Source organism: Eubalaena glacialis, chromosome 1, assembly GCF_028564815.1.
Source record: "Eubalaena glacialis isolate mEubGla1 chromosome 1, mEubGla1.1.hap2.+ XY, whole genome shotgun sequence".
In the NCBI taxonomy this organism is placed as follows: Eukaryota; Metazoa; Chordata; class Mammalia; order Artiodactyla; family Balaenidae; genus Eubalaena; species Eubalaena glacialis.
Window position 1 is genome coordinate 238,874,344 of NC_083716.1, and position 26,301 is coordinate 238,900,644.

The 26,301-nt window shown below is 49.7% G+C and overlaps 1 protein-coding gene across 5 annotated transcripts in view; it reads right to left on the reverse strand.

Moving 5' to 3' along the window:
- Positions 1 to 26,301, reverse strand: part of HDAC4 (histone deacetylase 4) — a 242,482-nt gene that overhangs the window by 124,915 nt on the left and 91,266 nt on the right. For all 5 annotated transcript variants that reach the window (XM_061189010.1, XM_061189002.1, XM_061189016.1 and 2 more), the window contains exon 2: positions 24,393 to 24,464. In XM_061189010.1, the coding sequence (XP_061044993.1) occupies positions 24,393 to 24,464 (72 nt within the window). The remainder of the gene's footprint in view (positions 1 to 24,392; positions 24,465 to 26,301) is intronic.

Sequence of the window (26,301 nt, forward strand, 5' to 3'; positions counted from 1 at the left end):
CCACAAAGTTCCCAAATGAATTATTAGCAAGCTTGATCTAGCAGTCTATAAAAAAGATAATAGACTAAAATAAGCAGTATTTTAAAATGAGAAATGCAACATCTACATAGAGCATCTATAAATGTAATTCACTGAATTTATCATGAGCATCATCATAATAGAAATAAGTGTATTATAAAATCCAACAACTGTAAAAGCCCTTCGCAAACTACGAATAAAAGAGAATTTCTTTAACCTGAAAAAGGGGATCTATTAAAGAAACACAGCAGACTGGCACCGGGGCGCTCGTTCAGCGTGCACGCCCTAAGCTTTGGGGCTGAGCTAGCGTCTTGGGTTTTCTCTTATTTCTCCTTGCTTTTTGGCTTTCTCCGGTCGCTGGTGTCTCCGATTTTCGATATGCCGTCTTCTTTGCTGGGCTCGGCAATGCCGGCCTCCACGTCGGCCGCAGCCCTGCAGGAAGCTTTGGAAAATGCCGGGTGCCTCATCGACCGTCAGTTGCAAGGAGACCGCACGTACCCGGACCTTTCCGATCTGCTCATGGGGTCTGCCCCCAATAATCCCACTGTTTCTGGCATGTCAGATATGGTTTATCCTCTACAAGGACCTGGTTTGCTGTCAGTACCCAACCTGCCAGAGGTCAGTTCCATTCGAAGAGTTCTTCTCCCACCTGAACTTGTTGAACGGTTTGGACGTATCCTATTACTTTGTATGTAACTCTTTAAAAAATTTAAAAATTGGTATTCTCATTATTATAATTCTAGTTTTGTGTTTAATTAGCGTATGGTGTATAAGTTCATATAAGGGTTTTATTTAAAATACATTTAAGTATGTGGGTAGTTTGCCACATGCCTAGAAAATTTCATGTAAAATTGAATGTTGAAAATTGAGTCACATTTTAATTGTTTGGGGACACTGAGGAGAGTAAATTGTTTACAAGCAACTCTGCATTTTTAAATGATATATGGCAAGGCATTACTTTCTAATTAAGTGCTATACAGGGAATTTTTTACCACCACGCTTTTTCAGTTCAAAGACCCATGATTTTTGTTTTTATTTTTTCCTGTATTTTAACATTTTAAAACTGGGTAGTGGCTCTGAAAATGTTTAAAACAAAACTGCAAGTTTTTGGTGTGTTTTTACACTTACTAGTGTCTTAGAATTGAAGTTTATAAGTTATTGTATTTCGAAGGATTACAGCAAGAATCTGTATCTAAAGGTATAAGAAACTGAAGTATTGATACTAATGCCATCTTCATAGACGGAGAAGTTAGATGAGTTTTCTTAATCCTCTAAAAATAAGATTTTATTTGCTTTTCTTAAAGTGTGGCATACCCTATAAAAGGACTATATTTGTAGTTCTTTGCTAGGAAGCTTTTATAAAAATCAGTCTGTAACTCTCGTAATAAAGACATCAAGATGCTATATAAAAGTTTAATCTGAGACTTTTAAAAGTATGTTAATCTGTTCAGGGTGAAAGAGCTTCATATTTCAATACAGTGTGATTTAGAAAAAGAAAAGAAATGAAAAATTAGGGAAAATGCTTATAAAATAAATTAAAAAACTAGTAAAATCTAATCTATATTTTCCCTAAAATTTTCACTGTTTCTCTGAGACTTTGTAAAATAGTGTTATTAAATAAATAATACACCTTATCATATACTCTAAAAAAAAAAACACACACACAGAGCAAATATTGCTTTTAATGGTGAACCTTGACGGAGACAAGATTCCAGGCAACACCACCGCAGAGGAGCTGGCTGATGGAATAATGCAAGCAGAGAGGCAAGACACACCACCACGCTTCACAGACGCTATGATCAAAATATAGAACTCTTCTCCCGTTAAAAAACAAAAAAGAATTACAGAGACGTTAATGAGGTCACTTAACAAAGTGCTGGGTAAGGTCAACATACAGAAAAACCCACCTACATTTCAATATTAATGCAACAAGTAGAGAACCCCAGTATTTTAAAAGTACAAAGTACCAAGAATTATATGTAACAAAAGACAGAAGAGACCTTTATGGATAAAAAATTATAAAAGATTACTGATAGATATTTTAAATGACCGAAGGACAAGAAGACTTACTATCATAAAGATATCAGTTCTCTCCAAACTGATGTATTTCGTGAACTTGAGAAGGTGATTCTCAAACGATATAGGGGAACAAGCACAAAGCAGTCAGAGCAGTCCTGAAGAAGACGGTATGAGTCCTCCGCACATAACTATGGAAAAGATGGGGTAGCCCATGTTTCTTATGGAAAGAAGATGGAACTCATCCCTATTCACACTGTACACCGAAACTAATTCCACATGGATTAAGACTCAAATGTGAAAGGCAAAATTTTAAAACTTTTTGAAGACACTCTTTGGAAAATATCCTCATGACCTTGGAAAGAAAAACTCAAGATACAAAAAGTGCTCACCACAAAAGACAAAACCGATCACTTTGACAACATTTACATTAAGAATTTCTGCTCAAAGGCAGAAATAGAGACACAGATGTAGAGAACAAATGTAGGGACACCAAGGGGGGAAATCGGGGGCGGGGGTGGTGGTGGTGGTGGGATGAATTGGGAGATTGGGATTGACATGTATACACTGATATATATAAAATAGATAACTAATAAGAACCTGCTGTATAAAAAAAAATAAGATTTGAAAAAAAAAAAAAGAATTTCTGCTCATTAGACACTGTTTAAAAGTGAAAGCCTGAGTCCTGAAGAAGGTGGCCCACACTGTATATAACTGACAAAGTACCTGACAAAGGACTTGGCTCTATAACATATACATAACTCCTACAAGTCAGTACAAGAAAGATCAAAGAAAAATGGCAAAAAGTACAAATAGGCTTTTCACAGAAGAAGGGCTCTTAATGGCTGAAAAAAATAGGTTAAAATGCAGGACCACATTAGTAATGCAGGAGAGGCAATCAGACCACCGTGAAATGGGAGACTGACATCCACCCCATTCTGGAGTTATCAAGTGTCGGAAAGGCTACGGATGAGGATGGACTTTCTGGAAATTCATCAGCTTTCTCTTATAATGCTGAAACTTGGTTCTATGACCCACTCCCAGGTATACCCACGCTTGAAAAATTCCTGCCTGTGTGTACAAAGAGAATAGTGCAAGAATTGTCATTACAGCACTACTAACTGGAAACAGCCCAAAGAGCCATCAACAGATCAGCTGCGGCATATTAAGAGTGTGTAACTGTATTTAGCAGTGAAAATGAATGATTTACAGCTAAAAAAGAAATGATGTAATGAGTCTTGGAAACAATACTGAATTTAAAAAAAAAAAAGGCAAGCTGCAGAAGACTGTATCAGTATGCCACTTTAAAAAATCTCAGAAAAGTAAAACTAAACAGGATGCTGCTTAAGAAAGCAGACATACATGGCAAAGTAGTTTCTAAAAGAAAATAAGTTAAAAAAAAAACTCAACTGCATTCCTAAATAAATAAATAAATGAAAGCAAGTCAATGACAAACACAAAACTGAAAACAGGTTTCGGCTAGTGGCGAACGGCCGACTACACATCCCGGCACTCATTACTGGGCCTGCGAGGAAAAGGGCCGCGTGTGTGTGGTTGGCAATGGGGGTGCCCCCTTGGGGGAGATGAGCCCAGTGGAAACCAGCCCAAGACAACGTCTCTCTCCACTTTTCACCACATGTGATTATAAAGGACTGAACGACAGTCCGCAATTCTACCGCCCTGACTTCTTAGGAACAGGGGGCGTTCAGCAGGTTCATGTACACAATGGTCACCAGGATTCCTAGCTGGAAGGAGGCTGGGCCAAGGGGCTGGAACCTCCCCAGTGGAAACCAACCCTTGTTCGTGGAGCCTTGGAAGGAGGCACAAGACAGGGCACATTCCTTTAATGCCTTATGTTGCACTAACCCCATCACAGAACCTTTAAATCACATTCCACAAGTACCGAACCTCCTTTATAAAATACTTAAATACATCCTCAAGAAAAGGGGCAGGCATTGGCTGTTAAGGTCTATTTATACATTTCTTAAAAGAATGAGATGAAGAAATTGTAACTGCTACATAATTAGGAATTAGAAACACGATTTCATGGTGAAACCCTCTAGCTTTAATCCCCTAAAACCACTTGCTCCCAAAATAATTCATTAAAATTCCACTTTAGATTGACCTATTCAAAACTAATTTTAAGTGGAAATTCTTGACAGAAGGAAATATATTGTTTCTTCCATCTTTTTTTTAATGGTATAAACACGGAATCGGTGCCCGCACAATACAAAATCACTCAGGAGCACAAAATCCAGCTTCCCGGAAGCTGGAAATAATTAAGGAAAGCTCTCTCCTCCCCGAGGGCCCGGCCTTGCTGCTTCTCCCAGAGGGCTCAAAGTCCCTTTTCTAAGAGTTACAGCCCCCGGGGACGGTCCAGGAGCCCCGACAATCACCCCGAGTGGGTGTGCAACGAGGATGAAGAAGGAAACCAAGAGCACTGAGTCTTCACATAAAGAAACAGCGAGGCAATCGCTGTCTGCATTTGCTGAACTTGGATGACGGGCTCACGGCCCGCTCCTGGAGACACCAGTCCTATGGCTCCGTCTGAAGGAAGGGCTGGGTCTCTAATCCCAGTCACTCAGCAGCTAAAACTACAAAAACAGCTTTAAATCCAGGCAGGGACTTCTCCCCCTTGGTGTTTATTGAGCTGTGGGACGCTCCTTGGCCCCTGACGCATTCCCCAGAATCCGGCATCTTAAAACATCTTCGAGGACTTTTCTTTCAAATACAAGCAAAGGAAAACCCCCCAAACAAGCAGAGAGAAGGTGGTGACAGCGAGCATCGCTGACTGGCCTCGTGGGGAGCAGGTACGTTCTCTGTGGTACCAGATTCAGGGTGAAGATAAAAAGCGGTCCATTCCCCTCAGCACAGTATTTCATCAAATCGCTGCACAGAATCTAGGGTCCTTTTAAACAACACCACCTTTACAGATGAAAAGTGCTCGTAAAGACTTCGGAAAGTTCCTCCAGGGACCAGTGAGGATGTGGGGAGACAGCTTTTCATTGTTTCATGGATGTCTTAACTTTGAAGCCCAGCAACAAGTGTGTTCAAAAAGAAATGGATGAAAGTGATTGTGAACTGGGATGTTTAAACTTTCTGGAGTGTTATGTGGAGTCCAATTAATCTTCAACTTAAATTGTGAAAGTACAAATTTAAAGGGTCTCTACACTCACCACTTCCTGGCTCAGCTGAGGCTGGGGTTCATTCTTGACGTTCAAAGAGCTGCATGTTGTGAAGGACACAGCCTGACGGCACCCAACCCACCTCCTTCCCTCCGAAACTTCCACCCCAGGTACAGCAAAAAGACATCATTCTTTTCCCCAAGCCCCATCCCTCAAGGAGACCACAGCCATAGAGTTCTTGAAGCTGGGAAGGGACCTGGCTGACCAGGGACTTCTGAGGCTGGGGAAGGTCAGGGTACAGTCAGCCTCTGGCCACCACAGCCTGCCCACCACACACGGGGACTGTCCCTCACCACCCACCCCCGAGAAGCTCCCCGCTGAGGGCAGGAGCTGGGTGCCAGCCTAAAACGGGGCACTCCAAGCTGATTCACCGAGGGTTGACACGGGGGCCAGGCAGGGACCCCCCAGGAAGGAGTTGAGAGGGTGCTGTCCGGGTAAAAGGATCAGGCCAAGGCAAAGGACAGCAGGTCCTGGCTTCTGGGACACTGGGAAACGACCAGGCCCCTGCCCATCACCTGGGCAGGGAGGCAGCCAGTGCATCAGCCCTGCTGGCTTGTGGGAGACCCACCGTGAGCTGCGGGCCAGCCCCGAACGTGAAGCCAGAGCAGCCAACCAAACCAAAGGTGCTCCGCCCAGCCTTCACGCGCTCACTGTCTGCTGCCCCTCGCCCACCCCCGAAAAGGCAGGAGCGTTTCCCTGGCTCCCTGTGGTCCCCCCAGAACCCGGAGCGGTGCCAGGGAGAGGGAGGCGGCCGTGAGCCGGGGGGGGGTGACGGTGGGGGGATACTGGCCCTGCTCACCAGCCCCAGAGCCGCACAAGGACCTCCTGCCAAGCTGGGGCCGGGCGGGGGAGGGGCCCATGGGCATCACAGACACAGATGCCGCTCACCTGGCCGAGACGCTGCGGACTCAGCCTCGGGGGGAGTTTAGAAAGAATACATGCCACCGGAAAATCCAAGTCGACGGTACTGGCCAGGTGCAACCACGCGAGAAGGCACAAGGTGAGAATGAGGGGCCAGCCGCCCCATGCATGCTCTCTGAAGACGGCGACTGGATCAACCCCACCCAGGGGCCCGACTCTCTGGAAGAAGGTCCCCCCTCAGGCAAGCCCCCTGCTGCCGCTGCAGCCGCTGGGTCCTGGAGACCATCTATCTCTCCTCCGAAGAGCCAGGTTTGTGTTCCTTCAGCTCTGAAAGTGGCCTGAGCCATCTTCTCTGCGCCAGCAACACAACACCCATAGGGTCAGACCACAAAGCAGCATCAGGACAGCCCACGTGCTGCGCGCTCGCTGCGGTGGGAGCAGCGCTCGGTCCTGGTGACCCCGACGGTGCTGACCCTGCTTCCGAGTCTGCTCCGAACACTCGGCACAAGCCTGGCCTCCGTGGAACACACGGAGAGCAGGGAGGCGACGATGGCGCACGCGCGCATGTGGGTGATTAGGGGACCACATGGTTGGTTAGTAAGACAGGCAGATGCTCCTAACCACCTGCTTGCCCCCACTTTGCAGACGGGGAAAACCGAGGCACAGGGAAGCAGAGACGTCTGCCCGAGGTCACGGTGATAGAAACTAGAAAAGCTGAACTTGGCCCAGCATATGTGTTAACAGGGTCACCCTGTGGATTAGTTCCCTGTGGCTGCAGAATGTAACAAGTTCCTACAAACATGGTGGCTTGAAGCAATACACATTTACTATCTCAGAGTTTTTGAGGCCAGAAGTCCGGAATAGGTTTTAGGGAGCTGGAATCAAGGTCAGCAGGTCTGCGTTCCTTCTGGGGGCTGAAGGGGAGAGTGTGATCTCGGCCTGCTCCAGCCTCCGGGGTGGCCTGCATTCCTTGGTCCCGGCCCCTCCACTTTCAAGGCCAGGAGTCCCACCACCGTGACCTCTGCTTCCGTCCTCACCTCTCCTTCTCCGACTCTGACCCTCCTACCTCCCTGTCATAAAGCCCCCGGTGATTACGTTGGTTCCACCCAGACAATCCAGAATGATCTCCCCACCTCAAGAGCCTTACCTTAATTGCAGCTGCAAAGTCCCTTTGCCATGTCAGGTCACACGGTCACAGGTTCTGACTTGGGGCACAGACACTTGGGGGGCACCCATCGTTCTGGTCCTAGGCTGAGGTCTGACTGAGGGGCAGGACAGAGGCAAGGGACAGCGGGACAGCAACTTCATGGCCCAGGTGAGGGGCAGTGGGGCTCAGGCCGAGTCCTCCGCGAAGGCAGTGAGAAGCAGCCAGCCTCTGCACCTGTTTAGTAACTTTATCGAGGCACATTTTGCATTTCACACTTTTCAAATGTACAGTTCAATGATTTTTCAGTAAATTTACCAAGTTGTGCAGCCACCACCATAAATCAGTTTCGGAACATTTTCATCACTCAAGCGTGACTCCTCCTTCTGCACGTATTTTAAGGGGCAGCTGACGGCATTTGCTGTAACTGGCTGAACGTGGGACACGCGAGCAATAAGGCTCAAGGGTGACCCCAGGGCTTCTGAGGATGGAGGCACCACTGAGTCCGGGGGAAGCTGTGGGAAGGGCAGGTTTTCAGGGTAAGATCATGAGTCTGGCTTCGGACACGTCAGGTCTGAGATGCCTATTCAGCACCCACGGGGGGATCTAGAACCAGCAGTTGGCTCTAGAATCTGGCTGGAGCTAGAAATCTGAGTGGCAGCAGCATGAAGATGGCACTCTGAGCTATGATTTGATGGGATGGGACCAGTGGGATCACCAAGGGAACGCGTCGACAAGAATGAGGAGGCCCCGAAGATGAGCCTGGGGTACCTCAATACTGGGATGCAGCAGAGATGAAGAAACCATTTGCCTGGGGCCTGAGGACAAGTGGCCGGGGCAGTGGGCGGGCACCAGGAGCGTGTGGTCATAGCACAAGGAGCTTCTAGAAGAGGGTGGTCCATGGGCTCAACGCTCGTGCGAGGCCACCAAGATGAGGGCTAGGACGTGGTGTTAGGGGATTTGGTGATAAGGAGTCCCTGGTGAACGTAAAAATGGGGACTCTGCACCGTTAACCAGAGTAAGCTGACTCTGCAAGATGCTGCGGACCCACCTGGAGGGGGACACCCACAGCCAATCTCAGCTAGCTCACCTCACCTGGAAACAAGTGCAGACAGCACTAACCACCAATGCCAAGCTCACAGAATCTGGAGGGGGTGAGGGCTCAAGGTGCGTGGAGCTCAAGGGGCAGGGAGATGCAATGTCAACCACCTGGACCCCATCTTTCTTCTCTGGATCAATGACAACGAGGGCAGGGACACCGGGAGACAGCCCCACAGCAAATGCCAGCGCTCTCTCCAGATCTCCACCCGCCCCCCCTCCATCCCCACCAACCAACAAAACAAGGACAAAAGCTCCAGACCAGCCCGGCCAACCAAAGCAGAAAGAGAGCAACGACTGGCCGGCCGGCTGACCGGACCAGCGTCCTCCTACAGCGCTCTCACCGAGGGGCCACACTGCAGCTGCCCCGGCTCAGCAATGGCAGTCAAAGAGTCCCTAAATCTTAGTTCATCAGAAGTCACCGTGAATAAACAAGAGTGGAACAGCCTCTCTGGAAGGCAATTTGGGGATGTGCATGAAAATCCCTAAATAAATATTTATACCTTTGACTCCACTCATAAAAATTATGATCTATCCACAGCATGCACACAAATTTATTTTAAATACATAATCCTAATTGTTCAAAAGGTCAAATATATAAACTCTTAAGTATTTACATATACTTCTGCTTATATTCTGTATAGTTTATGCATTTCAGTTAGGACCACATTACGCACAGTTTTACCTTAGCGGTCATGCGAACGCTTCCCACATCACTGACTATAGAAATACACATATATGTTTATATATATATATATACACACACACACACATACATTTAAATGTAATATTTATACTGAAAATTCCATTCAAGAACAAAAATGGAATGTTCTCATTTACTTTCCTAGAGGAGAAAAGGAAAAAGGGAAAAGTTTCCAAAACACGTTGGCTCTAAATGATTAGCTTTTACTCACATTGCCCTGAGAATAAACAGTACTGACGACACGGCATTTGCTGAGCACTTACACCTGCGCATCGCGGGCGCCTGGACGGGGTAGCGCCAGGCTGCCGTGGTCGAGATGCTCTGACGCCCACACGTGCTGCGCCCCCCGCGCACCGATAATCAAGCCTTCTGAAGAGGAAGGCTCTCTTAGTCTGGTTCTTAAATTTGATGGGTCTCCTCAGCAGGGGCAGAGCGTGCACATGAAGCAAGGTCTGTCCGGGCATCTATATCCTCAACAATTTCTAAATGCCACCATCCCTGGTTTGGCAGAAGAGAAGTAATCAGCAAAAGACTTGTTTAAACAAGTATTCCATTTCAGGCCATTTTCCCCTAGCCCTGGCATGTCATCCCCGTGAGGGGTTCATTGAAAGCTCTCCTCATAAAAATGGAACCCCTTGGCCACCTTGAGGACTTGGGGGCAACCACCAGACAACCCCGAGGCCATGGCAGAGACCAGGCACATCCTCAGCCAAGGTCACTGGCCTCAGAGCGGGGATGGGAACACACCTGTGTGGCCCTGGAGGCTGAGACCAGCCCAGCACTGGCAGGTGGAGGGTTCCCAGCAGCCGACAGCATCACTCCGAAGAGCAAGGGGTCCTGCCCTCCCCTCAGTGAGGACCAAAATGATGGGATCTTTAGACCCTATTGCCAGAAACCTTAGGGTTAACTTAAAATTCCTTACATTTTGAAAGGAAAGTCATAAAACAAACCAAGATGTGGGAGAAGAAACAATGTATTCATTTTCTCACCCTTCTTAGTGGTCAACCAATACCATTTTAAGGTTAATAAATCAGTAAATGGTAGGTGGTTAAGCATATTATTATATGTTATAAAGAGAATCACCTGAACTAAAAATAACACTGTAACTAACAAAATCAGAAAGCGAGCAAGAGAAAAGAGGCCAGAGATACTGCAGTTTGCTAATTATCTGATCTCTCATGAGGGATTCACAAATGCTGCCAAAAGCTGCCATATCAAGAAACAGCCATATAGCTAAATATATGGGCTTATAAACCGTCCCGTAGTAAGAAAGATGTGGAAAGAGGATACAGCCTCCCAAATGACCAAAAGGACAACGCAACTACTGACACTAAATCAAAGAAAAGGCCAGAAAGCCCACAAACGAGAAGCCCAAAACCAGAAGCACTGAATACAGAAAACAGAACATAAAAACTGGATGAAAAGCTTAGAACTAAATATATCTGTTGTGTCACCAAATGTAAATGGGATCTATTCACACAAAGGTGATCAGATTAGGTAAAAAACAAAACTGAACAATTACCGTCTACATAGAAAGCATCCAGAACACAACGGGCAAACAATAACCAAAAGAAATCTGAGGTCAAAATATCAGTATCACAAAGATTAAATCTAATGCAAATGCTACACAAGATAAGGCCCATTTCACATGTATAAGGTACACAATTTGCCTTAGATAAGAGTGTCTTGGAGATGTGTGCTTTCTAATAAAAGACAACACAGAGAGTGCAGAAAAATAAGAAGAAAGGAACAGGAACACAGAATTAGCCGTTGATTTGAACTTGCTGTGGTACACTTGACAACAGTGATACAAAACGTAAGCATGCAGAGGATTCGAAAAATACGATGAACACTTCAGCTAAGCTACACTTCAAATGCTGCACAATGAAAGAATTTATGCTTTCTTTTTCAGACCCCCCACAAGACATTTACAAAAATCAATGCCACATAAACACAGAAAGTTTCCAAATACATACACAAATACCCAATATACAGGCCACAATCCCTGAGCATACTGCAACAGAATCAGAAATGAATAAAACCAGAAGAAAAACAAAAGTCCAACTATAGGAAAACAGAACATCTTTCTCCTGAATACTCCAAATCCAAAATGAAAGTGAAGAAACTTTATAAAGATAATGAGCACATCCCCTATTGAAAATTTCAGAAACTGCTTACAGCAAGCTCAGAGAATTAATTCATGGTCTTGTGCACTTAGTAATTTTTTTAAAAAGGAACTGAAACAAATAAATTAAGCATTGGACTCAGAAAGTTAGAAAAAGAACTCAAAAATTAAGCCATATGTTGTTCAAGAAAAAAGAGGAAGAAGATAATAAAGATTAAAGAAATTAAAGGAATCACTGAGTCAGGAAACAGGAAATCCATGGAATTGCTAAAACCCGCCACGGACAAAGTTTGCCTGTGCTTCTTGGGGGCAAAAACACGGGGATGACAGTTGAAGGAGGCTTTACAAACAAAACGAAAACAACCCTTTCGTTATGAAAATCTTGAAAGACACACAAAATCAGAGAGGGCTGTCGCGAACACCCTCGTATACAGCTTTAACAAGTAATCAATACTTTGTTTCATCTATTAACATCCATTTTTTGGGTAACTGCATGGAATAAAATATCTCAACTTTAAACTGATAAAAGATGGCAAAGAATGAGTCATTTTTTTAAAAAACAGATTTTTCTCATTAACATTACGAAGTGAAAAAGTAAGTATAGATTCACAGGACGCTGCAAAGCTAGCACTGAGCGGTCCCAAGCATCCTTCAAGCAGGCTCACTTCCAGGTGCATTTCAGGGTGAGCTGAGAGCAGGACACGGGAATACTTTGAACTGAACAACAGCCATTTCCATACACCGTTAGGACTGCTTGAAACGTACCATAAACTCAAAAATCTTACTTTCAGCCAAACTTCACTGGTGGAGAGCCGCCTCTATACCGCCCACCAACTTGGTTTGATTCTCTTCTGGCGCATGTTTTTCCAAAGGTCCTATTAAATGACAAGCTGAAACTACTGAAGTTGTTATGAACTTGGAAGAGACAGAGCTCTCCTTAACAGGTCCCTTAAATAGCTTTTTCTCCAGGGTAATAAATACACTGTATCAACAATGCAGAAAGCGTTCCAAACCTGAGTCTACAGAAAATAAAGTGACTTAGATGTAAACGTGGCTCTACACGTGCAGCCCTCCAGGGCCCCAGCGACCCCTCCTCTCCCGGGTGGTTCTAAGAGGACCCGTAATTCTGGTTCAGGAACACATCCATCATGTCGCTGCAATTTTCCTGGCTTTCCTGAAGCCCGTGATGTTCTTTTCACGGAATCTGGTATGCATAACGGGACAGGCCATCTGCACTCCTGTGCTCTGTGATTTCAGATGAAGCCAAGTGTTAGATTCCCCCCCCCTCCCTATTTCAGAACTTCTCCTTAAAGCTCTTTGGAAAATCCTTGGACTGTTTCTAATTTGTTCTGTATCCCTCAAGAAGAGAAACTGTCTTTGGGAAATATTTGCAAGCTCAAATTGAGCAAGCGCTGTAAATAAAAACCTGGCGTGCAGTTGGGAACTTGGCTTTCGAGAAGCTCACAAATGTGCTTCCGGGAAACTGTAAATAGAAGCAGGCCTGCCCGGTGCAAAAAACGGGGAGACGTGCTATAAGTTCTCACGTACGAAGGCAGCCACCAAAGACAAACGTGACCCCCTGGAAAAAGAGCTGGATGGAGCAATCCATTTGAGACTCTGCTGTGTAATTTTATAAACAGGTGTTACTGAGAACTCTAAGATTGTACAATTACAATGCAAAGGCAATAAATTAGAAACAATAGCAGAATACCCAATGTCTCATCAGTGAGCACCTATTAAGAGCGCGCCCCCTGGTATTATCTCCTTTGGCCCCCATGACCCCACGCTGGGGCCCCAGTGGTGACAGGATACACGGATGGGCGACCCCGGCTGGAGAGTTCTCAGCACCTTGCCCAGGTTGCTCAGGCAGTAACTGTACACCTGGATTCAATCCGGTCACACCGCGGCAGCCTCTGCACACCTCCACAACCTGCCCACACCTTGGGCCTGGGCTGTGCTCGCCCCAGCATAACTCACAAGTTACTCTCTGAAAGCCATTTTGCTTACCCTAAACCCCATGGATAAAAACACATTGTCTGAAAATTAAAAATAGTTCCAGCGGTCTAGGAAGGCCACAGATCTCCTTTGCAATCGTCCTTGCCATTTCAGTTACGTAAGGTCAAGTTTACATAATACAAAGAAGAGAGCATTTCAGAATTTCCTTCTTAGCAACCTCCAAACGTTTGGTTATGTAGTTCACCTAACAGCTGGGTTGCAGTAGGAAACAATATTACTTAATAGTAACAGTTGAAATATTTAAAAATAGAAGGTATTTCTTCCACTTGGCAGGAGGAGAGAGGGCAGCAGAGGGCGGCCTGAAGCAGGGCTGCGTTTCTGAAGGTGAGCTGGCCTTCTCCAGCATGGGCTGGGGGGCGCCCTCTGGGGTAGCGGTGAGCATCCCCCCCCCGGGCTTTCTGGAAACCAATGTGCCCAACAAGGAATGCAGCATCCTTTCAGGGCTCTGTGGGTCATGAGGGGGAGGAAGGAGGTCAGGTTCAGACTGTAGTGTGTAGAAGGAATACCTGGGATGCTCGTCAAAAAGTCAGGCACTTAATGTATGTGCAGGGAAGTTGGGAAAGTGACTTAGCCTCTGCAGCTACTACCACCGTGACTACCGCCAGCACCAGCGAGCCAGTGCGGGGACCCAAGCTCTGCTACGGAGGGCGGTGGGTGGCCTGTTCCACAACGTGGCCCCTCACTCACCTCACCCCGCAGCAGGAGCTCCCAGTTAGGAGAACTCTACCCAGCGAGCATGACGTGGGGAGAAACGCACTGGTACCTCTAAGAGATCGTGGCCTGCAGGACAACATTATAAACGATGTCCAGAGCACAGACGTGCAGGGAGATCCACGCCCGCGGGAGATTTCATTTCCACACTGTCTCGACGCCAACGACTCAAGATTCTCAAAGATGCTCAGCCCCAGCCCCAGCCCCAGCCCCCTCCCGCGCTGGGGCTCAGAGTCTCTTTTCAACACGCCCATGTCCCACACCAGCCCTCACCTCCGCCCACGGGCAGCTTCGTGTTCCCCACCTCAATTCACAGCAACTCCGCCATCCAGACGCTCAAAGACGAAACCCTGTGGGACCTGGGAGCCTTTGCTGCAGTGCTGGCACCTGGACACACCTCTCCTTGAGCCACAAAATACAAAGAAACTATATGGGACTAAAAATAATGGCATGCCTGTTGCAGTTGGGGCCAATTACGGACAAAAAGATACAAAAGACCAAAAAACCCAACTGCCACTTCTGAACAGCCAGGAGCAAAAGCAGGGCACTGGGCGTGCCCCCTGCACACACCACCACCACAGGGGTGGGCAGACCACCTCAGCCACCCCTCCCACCCGACCCCATATAAGGAACCAGCTCACGCCCCCCCCTCCCCCCAGGGAGTGAGCAAGGGAAACTTACTTGTTTTCTCTCCCCCGCTGCTGCAGCAGGGGCCCCAATAAAGCCTGGCCTGAATTTCTTGTCTGGCCTCCGGTCAATTTCTATTGATTGGGGAAGGCCACGAACCCTGGTCAGTATCACCTGGAGGTACCGTCCACTCCTCTGCATCCCTCCCAGCTCACCTGCCACCTCAGTAAATCCCACTTACTTCCAAACAGCTCTAGACTCGGAGCAGTTTCAGCCTGCCCACTGTGTCCACGCCAACTCACTGTCTTTACTGGTCCTCTTCTGCTCCCGCCACTCTAATTTGAGCTCCACAAACACAGGGACCTTTGCTTTGTTCATAAACACATGTATCCCAAGTGCCAAGGGAGGTGATGGGCACCTAGAAGGGCCGATCACTACGAAAGAGTGAGTGAGTGAGCCCAAAGCCTGCCTTGACAGGGAGGCCTTCCCTGACCACTTCATTTAAAACTGCAGAAACCCATCTCCACAAGAACTCAGCTGTCCTTAATTGCTTCTTCTTCCCCACAGCATGGATCACCTTCTAGCATCATCTAGCGTTCCACATCATCTACTCCACCAAGTTGGATTTAATGAGCATATTTAGAATCCTGCATCTGACAACTAGAGAACACAACTCTTCTAAGGCACATATTGAAGAGTCATCAACACTGGCCATAAAGCAAGTCTCAAAAAAATTCAAAGGCTTAGTCATCTCTAACCATAATACAGTATATTAGAAATCAATAACAAAAAGATTACTTGAAAAAGTCTGCACTTCCAGATGAAAAACACTTCTAAATATCTCGTTTTTTCAAAGAAAAAAGAATCATCAAACAAATTTTCAAGAGGCTACAGATTAACTACTATAAACTAGAACTTGAATACTACAAATAGAAGTTACCAAAGCATTTCCAGTTGTCTCCAGAGAGAACTACAGAACCTTAAATGCTTACAGCAAGAGGAGAGGCTAAAAATTAATGTGCTAAATGTTCAACCTTAGAATTTAGTACAAGAATATCCACATAAACCCCTCCACCAAAAAAAGCAGAATGGAAATAAGAACAGGAATGAAAGGAGGAGAAGATAAATGTACACGAGTATCACCAGAGGCAGAAGTTGGCTCTTTGAAAGATGACTGAAACGGACAAAGCTTGACCAGACTGGCAGAGTGTCCCCGGCTCCGACGACACCAGGTCTGCGTGTACCCTCTCCCACTAGAAACCCAGGCGGGGTATGGAGGGCGGGCTGGCTCAGGGAAGGACGGACACGGCCAGCAGCTGGACTCCGCAGCCTCCCTACCCCTCAGCAGGATTCCCAGGCCGACCATACGCACAGTGCTCAGGGGGCACTGGGGGGACGGAAAGGAGCACCAGCCCCCTCCCCTCGGGCTCCTGACTCAACCGGCAAGACTCCCTCTACTTCTCCCCGTCTGCCTCGACCAGGCTCCACTGCCCAAGGACACCTGGTCAGACCCCAGCCCCACCGTGGCGCTTGGGAGCCAGCCTTCCAGGGACACAGAGGGCCAGGGCTTGGGTCTAACGGCTGCTGGACGGTACGAGTTGCTGTGAGGTTTCTCCTTCAACGACCACACTTTACCCTCCTAGGGGGCAGGCTGTTGGCAGGGCTGAATGATACAGCATGTTAAGTGTGACCACTTTCCCAGCAACAATAACAGCCATGGACGAGAGTTAACAAGAGTTGTCTTCCTGACCCTGCGGAGACACAGTTAAGCACTTTTAGACACATTTAAGGGGTTCCCAGACTCTGGATATATCTCATTCACACCGCGTAGCCCTGAAGTACAGAACACAAAACCTGGTAATAAAGAGACAAAAAGATACAAAGTGCTTTGCCCGCAAATGATGTGCTCATGCATCCAGACCTTCCTGGCATCAGTGATGCTTCCAATGCACAAACAGAGCAAAATTCTGAGTTGGAAAAATACTGTATCTTCTGCCTAAAAATCACTTTCAAATACACCATGAGGACATTAAGGTTTAATGCTCTATTTTCTGTGTCAACACAGATCTTAGGGTCACCACTGCCGGTACCACGTTTATTCCTATAAGATGGAGAAACGGGGAGTCGCCGACCTCAGCCCATTGGGCTCGTGCAGACGTGTGGCCAGCTTCAGGCGCACCTGAGCACGCGAGACACTTCCCAGCCAGCCTCCGAGGGCCCGCTACGCCGTAACCAGTAAATGTTTGCTTCTCTTGGTTCCTGTTCCCTCCTTCAGGCCCCACAGCAAGCTCCTTCTAACTCTCCGCGTCTATGGCAACAATCACAAAACAAACTTAATGGGGTGCGACAGCTGGTGATAAACATAAATAACCCAAACAATCCAATTTCCACCCTGGTTGGGAAAGCCTTTATCTTCCCTCCTCAAGTGCGGAGGATACTGAAAGAACACAGCTGGGGAACGAGGCCACCGCCATGCGGGGCAGAGTGGGCCTTGGTCGGGTGCCAGGGGTGGGCTCGGCCAGCCAGCCCGGGACGGGGCACCTGAGAGGCACAGGCGGGGCATTTCTGGTGGAAGACGGCAGACCAGACACCATCATTTATCCCCACTCCTCCAGAGCCCACTAAAAAAATCACCAACACAACTGCAGATAAAAGGCAAATGAGAGAGAACAAAGTGTTAGGAGAAAACACATGGGTGAAGAAGGGGCACCTGCCTCACCAGATACAAGAAACCGAATCAAAGCATCCTGAGGCTCAGGAGTGGCAGGACCCCCGACGCAGGAGAGGGACCCGTTCCGGGAGCACAGAGGTCCCCCGGACACCTGCGCACCCCGCAAAGCAGGAGACTCGTCTTCCGGGAAGGGCAAGGGTGCTGCAGTGACAGCGCTGCTCGCCAGGTGCCGGCGGCCTGGGTCACGCCTCCCAGCCGGGTGAGCAGGCTGACCAGCCCCATGGAAGACGCGCCAGAGCAGGGCACGGAGCCCCGGCTGCCAGCACCCCCGAACCCCCGAGGGTCCCCAACCTCTGGGTGCTCTGTCCTAAACACGAGTGGACAGGCCAGGAAAACCGTCATCGTGGAAGGCAGAGCCCAGACGGACAGACAACGGCACCTGGGTAGCAACCCGCTGCTCAGGAAGAAGGGCAGCCCCGCTGCCCAGACGGCCCTCAGGGTGGAAGGCAGGCCTCGGGCAGACAAGGGAACCGGGCCTCGGTGTCCGGAGGGAAAGCTGTTTCCAAGCCCATAATCGCACACCCTGGTTTGGTGAGACTTGAGTGAACATAACAGGGAAACACAAGGAAGAAGAAGAAAAGAGAAGGTAGGCAAAGAGAAAAGCGACAGAGACGGAGCCCAGCCGGCCCCTCCGGCTCCTGGCACATTCGGAGCTGACAGCTCCACAGAAGCCCAGACAATGCAGACCACGTAACAGGTGCAGCTCTGTGCCCTGACGGGCTCGCAGCTGCAGGAACCCACACGTCTCCCAGCCTCGGGGCCCTTGCGACCGACTGTTAAGGCCAAAGGCAGTGAGTGACAGTGGGACGAACGGGGGACGGGGGCTGGATTTACGGTACATGAAGCAGAAACGTGAGGGCTTGGCTTGCTCTCCTCTGGAAACACCATCCAGAGGCACAGGATCCAAAACTTTGTCCCGTAAAGAACTACCGGGGGGATAATCCATTTCCTAGTTGGTAAATTCCACTGCCAAGTGAATTTATCAGACTCGAGAGGGCAGAGGCCCCTGATGGGGAGCGGGCCGGTGCCGAGGCCTGAGTTCCGCAGCTACAGCCTCTGTCCCTCTCCTCTCTGGAGCTCGGTCCCCAGGCAGAAGGGTGGTTCCTGGAAGCACTTCCTCAGCCCTGGGTCCTGAGGGCCGGCGCTGCCACTCTGGTTGAACTGCTGAGGTTCTCGTGGCCACAAATCAAACCCGCACGTGCACCTGCACAGCTGTCGGCAGAGAGCGGGGACTGCCAGCTCATCCGCGGCGACGGGAGTCCTCTCTCTGTGGGCCAGACCCACGTGCCAGGCTCAGCATTAAAGATGGGTACGTCAGCATTAAACATTAAGTAGGTCCGGGAGCTCGACGTAGCAAAAAAGCAGGCAGGCTTCTAACTTGACGATATACAGCATTCAAAGAAAAGCCTTAGCAGATGTGGGTCCTCATTCTCAACATAACTCCAAGCATTTTTGTTGTTAAGCTTCTCTACACCGGCTGGTTTTGCTTCGTTTTAAACAGCAGTCCTAGGGGCCATCACAAAGGCCTTTGGGCTGGCTGGGGGGTGGCAGTCATGCTGGAGGGATCAGCAAAGCCGGGGCGGTGGGCGGGCAGACCACAGGGTACCAGTGAGGCGGAGTGCAGGGAAACAGAAGAGGGACGGAGAGCATCGCGGGGCCTCCCGTGTGCCAGATGCCCGCCTGCTTCCCGGGCGCCCGCTGCCTCTGCCAGGCCGAGCAGCCACGTGACGCCAGACAGGCAGCCCAGGCTCCGAGGAAGTGCCACCAGCTCAAGGCCACACGGCCAATGGAAGGCAGGCAGATCCTGCTGCCCGGCCCCCAGGCCTTGCAGCAGCTCTGCTGGGCCCAGCCCTGACCCTGCCCTCACTTCTTCTAACGCGGAGCCCAAAGCGGGAGGGCGGGAGCGGAGCTCTCTGTAACGGGGCGAGGAGGAGAAGGAACGGGACAAAAAGACATTCTGCGTTTGCACCACGTGAGATGCTGCCCCTGCCTGGCACGGCGCTGTTCCCAGACAGAGGCCCTGCCCACGGGCGCTCACCAATCTGGTGGGAGAGGGGACAGGTGCGGGGGCTGGGAGTGAAGCAAGCGGCCAGAGAGAAAACGGGGAGACTCTGAAGACTCCCAGGAGGACAGCCTGGGAGACCAGGAAGGGCTGGAGAAGGAGGGGTGGGGAAAGGCAGCCTTGGGAATTCTGAGTGGTGATGGGGAACCTGGAACCTGGGGATGGATCCCTGGGCATGACACCTGGTGAACAAGGCGGTGACACAGGAGGACACTGCAGGACGGCGCCCCCTGGTCCAGAACCACTCTTGGCTGTAAATCTACCTGTTCCCCCAGGCGACCCTGAGGCGTTTCCAAACAGCTCATAGACGCACGCAGCAAGGCAGGGCCTCCACGGCCGGGGCTGTGATGACACTCGGGTTCTGAAGTCACGTGGGCTACAGATGCCTAAACCTGGCCTTTACGTTATGACTACTCACCAGGCCCGCACGTGAACTTGAAGGAGGGAAGTGGAAAAATTCTCAACCTTTGTTTAAACTAAGCAAACAAACTATCGGAATCTTTTTCTAATTTTTCAAACTGTTGGATTTTACTTTATGTCTTTGTGTTCTATATTTTCATTTTCCTCCACAAATTAATACAAGCTCATAGGAAAAGCAAGGCAGGCCACCTCTTTGGCTCGTGCACGTGCTCTGTGCCCCACTGCGCGCCTGCCCGCTCTCTGCTGCAGCCAGAGGGCAGCCGGCCTGCGGGCCAGCGGGGAGCTGTCACCCAGCGATGGGCCCCTGGCCTGCAGAGAAGAGCAATGTGCAGCGTCGGGCCTGGCCCCAGAACGAGGGGACCAAGGTCCGCTCCCTCCTGGTGTGGAGCAGGCGGCAGCCTTAGGGGCCCCCAAAGGTGGCCATCGACCCTTTACTGTGCTACATCTCAACCCCAGAAACCCAGCTTTGCATGAAAAACACACAAAGGAGGATCCGGTGAGAAGTACGACAAGTAAGGTTTTGTTACGGGGGATTTATGATCACCGTGATGAACCGCTTCCTGTGCAAGGAAGGGGCATCTCCTGCAGCTTTCCCCGAGGTCACGTGTGTCCTCACGCTGGCATTTGCTTTGCATTTTCTCTCGCCAAACCAAACCGAACAACAAGAACAACACGACATGCCTGGGAGTCATGGTAAGTTTCAGGCACCAGCTAACCTCAGATAGCTCCTGTTCCAAAATTCGAGGACGGTCAAGCAATTCAATAACTCCTTTGACAGTGCAGTGGTCAAATACTCTGTAAGATTTGGGAATCCGTGGCTAGAGCCAAACCTCACTTTTTAAAAATTAGTTTGGATAAGTTCTCTAGAGTTGGGGTAGCTTCTTCAAGTTTCCAGAATTTTCTTTTAAAAATTACACCCCTGTTATACAGCCTTGAAAGGAAACCTCGATAACTCCGACTGAAACCCACGTTTACGATGAGGGCGATGGAGCCCGTAGCAGAGGCTCCTCTTTAGTCAACACCCCGCTGGTCCAGAGGTCCCCAGCATTCTCCAAAGTGATCTTTTGCTCCAGCGGCACCCCTGGAGAGCAGAAATGGGTCCCTGCCCCGTAACTGACACGCCGGGTGACCCTGGGGAAGCGGCCCTGCCACTCGCCTCTGGCGGGGAGCAGGCAGGAAGGGTGCACGGCCCTCCAGCAGGCCACCACAGTGGGTGCCTCGACATGCCTCCTGCTGCTTCTCAGGGTTCTTTTCCTCCCCTTTACTCCCGGGCACCGAGGCTGCTCCTCCAGCCCCTTCACTGCCCCCAGGCGCTGAGCACCTACACTGTCCAGCTCAGAGGCAGCTCAACTTCCAGGTCTGGAACCAGCATCCCACACACTCACTACAATGTCTCTTTTCTATACTAAACATGCCTTGCTTTTATAATCAGGGAAAAAGTATGTTACTTCCCAAAAAAGTGAAAGTGATTCAGAAATGAAGGACTGAAGTGTTTTTCAAGTCCCCTGGCACAGGCAGGTGTGTGATCTCTCTCCTAGAGGACCACCTCTCACCTCTTCCTCTGCCCTCAAGCCCCACCATCTCTCCCGGCCGAACTCTTGAGCTTCCAGGGAACCCTCCGTGGCTCCCGCCACCCTGTCTGCGTGCCAAGTCCCCACCCAGGAAGGAAAAGGACAACCTCCCAGGAAGGGTGAAATGGTGTACCCTCATGCATAACTGTGACACTCCATTTAGTCCAAAAAAAATGAAGAAATATGATGCTCACACAGAACAACAGTAATGAAGGAGATGTTGCAACTAAGTGGTAGGCAAATGGTTGTTATGTTTTCTCTCTTTTATAATAGAATTATTTCACAATGAAAAACTTTAAAACAAGAAAAAAAGAAACACAAAAAGAAGGAAAGGCTCGTTTGCATATAAAAAGTTAAGGGGGAAGGTGAAGGAACCAGAATGAATCCAAAATAAATAGCATTGTAGCCTGTTCCTTCTGCAATACAAACTTTTCTAGTAAGAGATATTCTTGTAGGAATGACCTCAAGTCTCAAGTCAAAATGGCCCAAAAATAGAAGATATGAATAGTGCTTTTTTATTTGAAGTAAGACTTTACAAGGACTAACGTATTTAAAGAGAACCATTATCAGAAAGACGGTTGAGCGTGCTGCCATTCATGGCCAGGAACAGACAAGAAATGAGCAGAGGTCCAGGAGGGGAGGGCCACGTGGGCACTCCTCCACGCACAGCAAAAGCTGTACGTTCAAAGGAACAAGCTCCCATGGTGAACGTCTGAGTGATTCCTGCCAATTATACGCGTATATCAGTTTGTTTTCGTACCGCCGAGGGTCAAAAGAGTACTTAAGATTAAACTCAATTGTTGGAAAATGTGCAACAGCAAACTGGGATCGACATAAAAATACATCTAAAAATGTTTCCACTCCCGTATCATAAAAACGTGGCTTTACAGAAGTCATCGTACTAATTTTCAAATTATTACGTAAGCTGAGATTCACATTTCTTTGTAGAACGTAGTTTACAGTGGTTGGAATGACCAAAATGGAGTGTTAAGGATGCCCTTCACTTCAGCAACTTCTGAGGCTCAGCTCATGGCGAAGCCTCCGTGGCCGGCTTGGGGCGCGCAGCCCTCTGTACGCCCCTCTTTCCGCTGCCGGCTGCTCACGGGCATCACGTCCCCCCAGTAGAGTCACCCTGAAAACACTGACCCCCGATGACACCAGCAAGCATAGCCTTATCCTCTGACTCTGATCAATGGAATCTGGAGGTGCAGTGTTACTGGCTCCAATTTCACCGGGGCCCCCTCCCCGATATGCCATCTCTCAAGTGGGGCGCTGCCCCCAAAAGAAGAGAAGGGGTGTAACAGACCCCAGGGGCTGTCCTAGCACCTGAACACCGGCACCGTCACAGCCACGTCCCATGCCGTGTTCAGTACCCGCCCACAGGACGTTAAGAGATGACATTTCTCCAGGATCTACTAAAAATCAGACACAGAGACTTGATCTCTGTAAGAATCCTGCAGAGTCGGCATTATTATCCCATCTAGGAAATAAAACTGAGAGACTCGGCGGCTTGCCTAGAGTCACACGGTCAGTGGGTCACCAGGATTCCAGGTCCCCTCCGTCCAGGACTGCCGTCCATGGTCTGTCTGTACGTGGAGCTGGGAGGCCCATACGAAGTCTCAACCAGCAGGGTGCGCTTCTCAAGCCAGAAAACTAACTTGAAGCCCACCCACTTTCTGGTTCACTTGGAAACCACCTTTTCACAGTCTATCAAGCTACTGAAAAGCTTCTTCCTCCATCCCACACTGGGCGAGCACCAGGAAACTGTTTGAAAATGCCCAAGCTACACAAGGCACTGGCAAAATGAACTCAAGAGAAAGGGAAATCAGCACTGGTTCCCTTGCTGGGGCCAAAATGAGAAAGAGAGCATCTTTGTCTTCGGCTGCTGTTTCCAGCCCTCTCCCCTGCCCCGCCCCCAGCGTCCTCGGTTAACAAGTAACCTGCTCCACGGGTGGGTGGAGGGTGAGGGAGAGGCGTGAGCACCCCTGCAGGAGGCCGGAGCGCCGGCACCTTCTAGGAGCACCGCAGACAAACAACCCGAGCTTCGCGTCTGGGGAGAGGCCAAAAATGATCCTTGGCAGGCTTCAGAGAATCTCTATGCAAAGAAAGAAATCTCTTCTTTGACACTTCCAGCCCTGCCTCAAGCTTCGATTTCTTTTTAAGAGGACGGGGAAGGTGAGGCGATGGGTGGGTCAGCCGGGGGCCGGGGCAGAGGCAGGCATCTAGGTGCCCCCCGTCTCTGCCAGTCCTGCCCACGGAGAGAGCGGGCAGAGGGGGGACGGGAAGGCTGGGGTTCAGGAGGTGCCGCGGGGGACAAACCACAGAGACGGAGGCCTTCAGGACACGGCAAAGGCAAGGGGCCAGCAGTGCCGCCCTCAAAACACTGGCTTAAGAACATATGTGGAACGCTGACAACAGTTCCCTTACGTACACCCTAGGCCTTCACGAGGCTCGTTTTAGTCTCAATAAGGCCAAGGAGCCCGTGAAGAACGGCATCCGGGCTCTGAGTTGAAATCCTGGAGGACAGTAGATGGAGGATTAGTGTTGTACAGAAAGAAAAAGAAAAAGCTCCCACGGCCGTATGGATTTGGAAAACATTGCCTATGGCATGATATTTAGGAATCTTATATATGGAATGAGAGATTTCTAATCACGGCTGATGCTTTGTCATCAATTACACACGGAAAGCTGCTGAGGAGACGTCACTGACTCATTTTCCCCCGAGGAGCCTGGGGCCCTGGACCCAGCGTGACCTGCCCTGCGGTGTCCCCAGCTCAAGCTCAGCGCTCTTCCCCCAGACTCTCGTACAGCTCAGGGCCTGGAGCTAGACCCCAAACAAGCAGTTCTTACCTTTGGGAAGAACACACCCCATCGGAGTTCAAGACAGAAAGGACCTGCATGTCTGTGCCACTTACTTAAGAAGCATTAAGCGAAGCCCACTACATTTCCAAAACCAGTGGCCTATTTTACCCCAGGAAAGAGCAGCCGACTTCCGTGGACCTGAGACCCCACCCCTTTCTCTCCACAGCCCCCCAGGACAGCGGAGCCCCAAACACCCCTTTGGTGGCGCCTGGTGCGCAGCAGGGCTGGGCGCGCAGACTTACCCGAGCCGGGCATGTGGTTCACGCGGGCAGGGTTTAGCAGCTCCACTGGCTGGTCTCGGCCAGAAAGTCCATCTGGAGGACAGAGAAAGCATTTGGCTTCAGAAACTGCTCGCATGTCAATTAAAATACTTTACACTCCTGGTCTGCAAGGAGCACTTCCCTGCAAACAATGGAAATGCATGTGTCCTTCTCCCTTTTAAAGGAGACTGGTGTTATTTTTATTTGCTGAATCAGAAAATAAAAGACCCTTCTTCGAACAACCCAACCAGTGCCCATCTCGAAAATGGCAAACACCAATTCTTGGCCTGAGGGCGTCCGGCCCAACTGTTGTGGTTTTACTGCTGTTCAGCAGCCACCTGATACCACTCAGCGTTTCTGCAGAGACCACAAGCAGTACGATGAAGACAGAAGAGTTACTCATCCTCTTCCCAGATATGGACCCGTGGCCCAGCGGCCACAGAGACACGGCCCCTGGAGGCCCCGGCGAGAGCTGCCGTGGGTGTTGCCCGCTTGAGGGACAGTCAAGGAAACTAAGACAAACAAACCCGCTTTTAGGAAGATACTGGGCCAGGTTCTCACAATGGAAGGAATCGTTTCTCCCGGGTCCACCTTCCGATCGTGTTCTGACTGCAAAGATGGCACCAAAAGCACACCCCCCCCCCCCACCTGGCACAGGCTGCCTTTAGACCACATTCCCTCAGACAGACAAGAGAGAAACTCCGGCACAACTTCCAGGAATCACACTTTTGGTGTAAAATTAGCTTCTGACAACTGGTGTGAACGCCCGCAGGAACAAGCGCGTCATTACTGACGCTGCCGTGTGGTCGGTCACACTCGTTACTGATTTTACGGAGAAAGCACTGGTTTCCCAGAGCGGCCATCGGCCCCCTCGGGCAGACTTGCAAATCATGACAAAAACACTTAGGAGCAGGTCTACTGACTCTGCACTAAAGCTTTGCTTTTTGCCCCAAATGGACAGCACCTCAGACAGCCTTCGAATGCAGTGTTCCATGACCCATGTGTGTCTCTGGAGAGGTTCAAAGTCCAAGGACAAGAACAATGACCCCGAGGAGATCCCAAAGCGTCTCCTGAGAACTGCAGACCCTCCCAAGGAAGCGGGGAGGCCTGTGAGCTGCGCTCCCACACCCTCGGGGGAAACGAGCTGCTCCCCTGCGGTGCCGGCCACTCCCGAGCCACGCGGGGACTCAAACGCTGGGATCTGGGGTCTCCTCTCCACAGCCAGCTACCCCGCCCCCATTCTGGCGGCTTGAAGGTAGCAAAGTGGCTCTCACAAGACACTGGGCATATGTGGGGTTGGGACAGTCCAGGCTCCCCGAGTCAGGACGAGGGCTGGGGGCCACACCCACGCCCAGAAGCAGACCAGGCCCGAACGCTCCGCCGACCGTCTGCACCAAGGCTTCTCTCCAGGCATACGACCTGCCCTGAGATGGTCTGATGCTGACCTGTGGGCCTAATGCCATGTCCTGTGAGCCCCTTCACTGCCCCTCAGAAAGGGGCCTCAAGACAGTGATGGAAAGCACTTTCAAGTCTTTTTTCCTGAAGGTGAATAAGTGAAATGAAAATTTCATTTTCAAAACTAAAAGATTCAGAAAAGTCTATACGTATTTTTAAAAATCCTAATCCCACAGTAAATACTTTCAGAAACACCAAAAATCACTTTTGAAAATCCTAGTCTAGCTGCCATTTTCCGACGGCAGGGGTCAGGAGCAGGGTGCTTAGAGAGCCAGCCTGCCGGCCCTGCAGCTGTGTCTGAGCGAGCCCGGGGCATTCTCTCTGGTCCCACCACACCTGACGTGTCCTCCCCAAACCGTCCTCTCCTCAGCGTCCACCCTTAGCTTCCACCTGAGCCAAAGTTCTAGAACCAGACACAGTTTAGAAACCCAGAAAC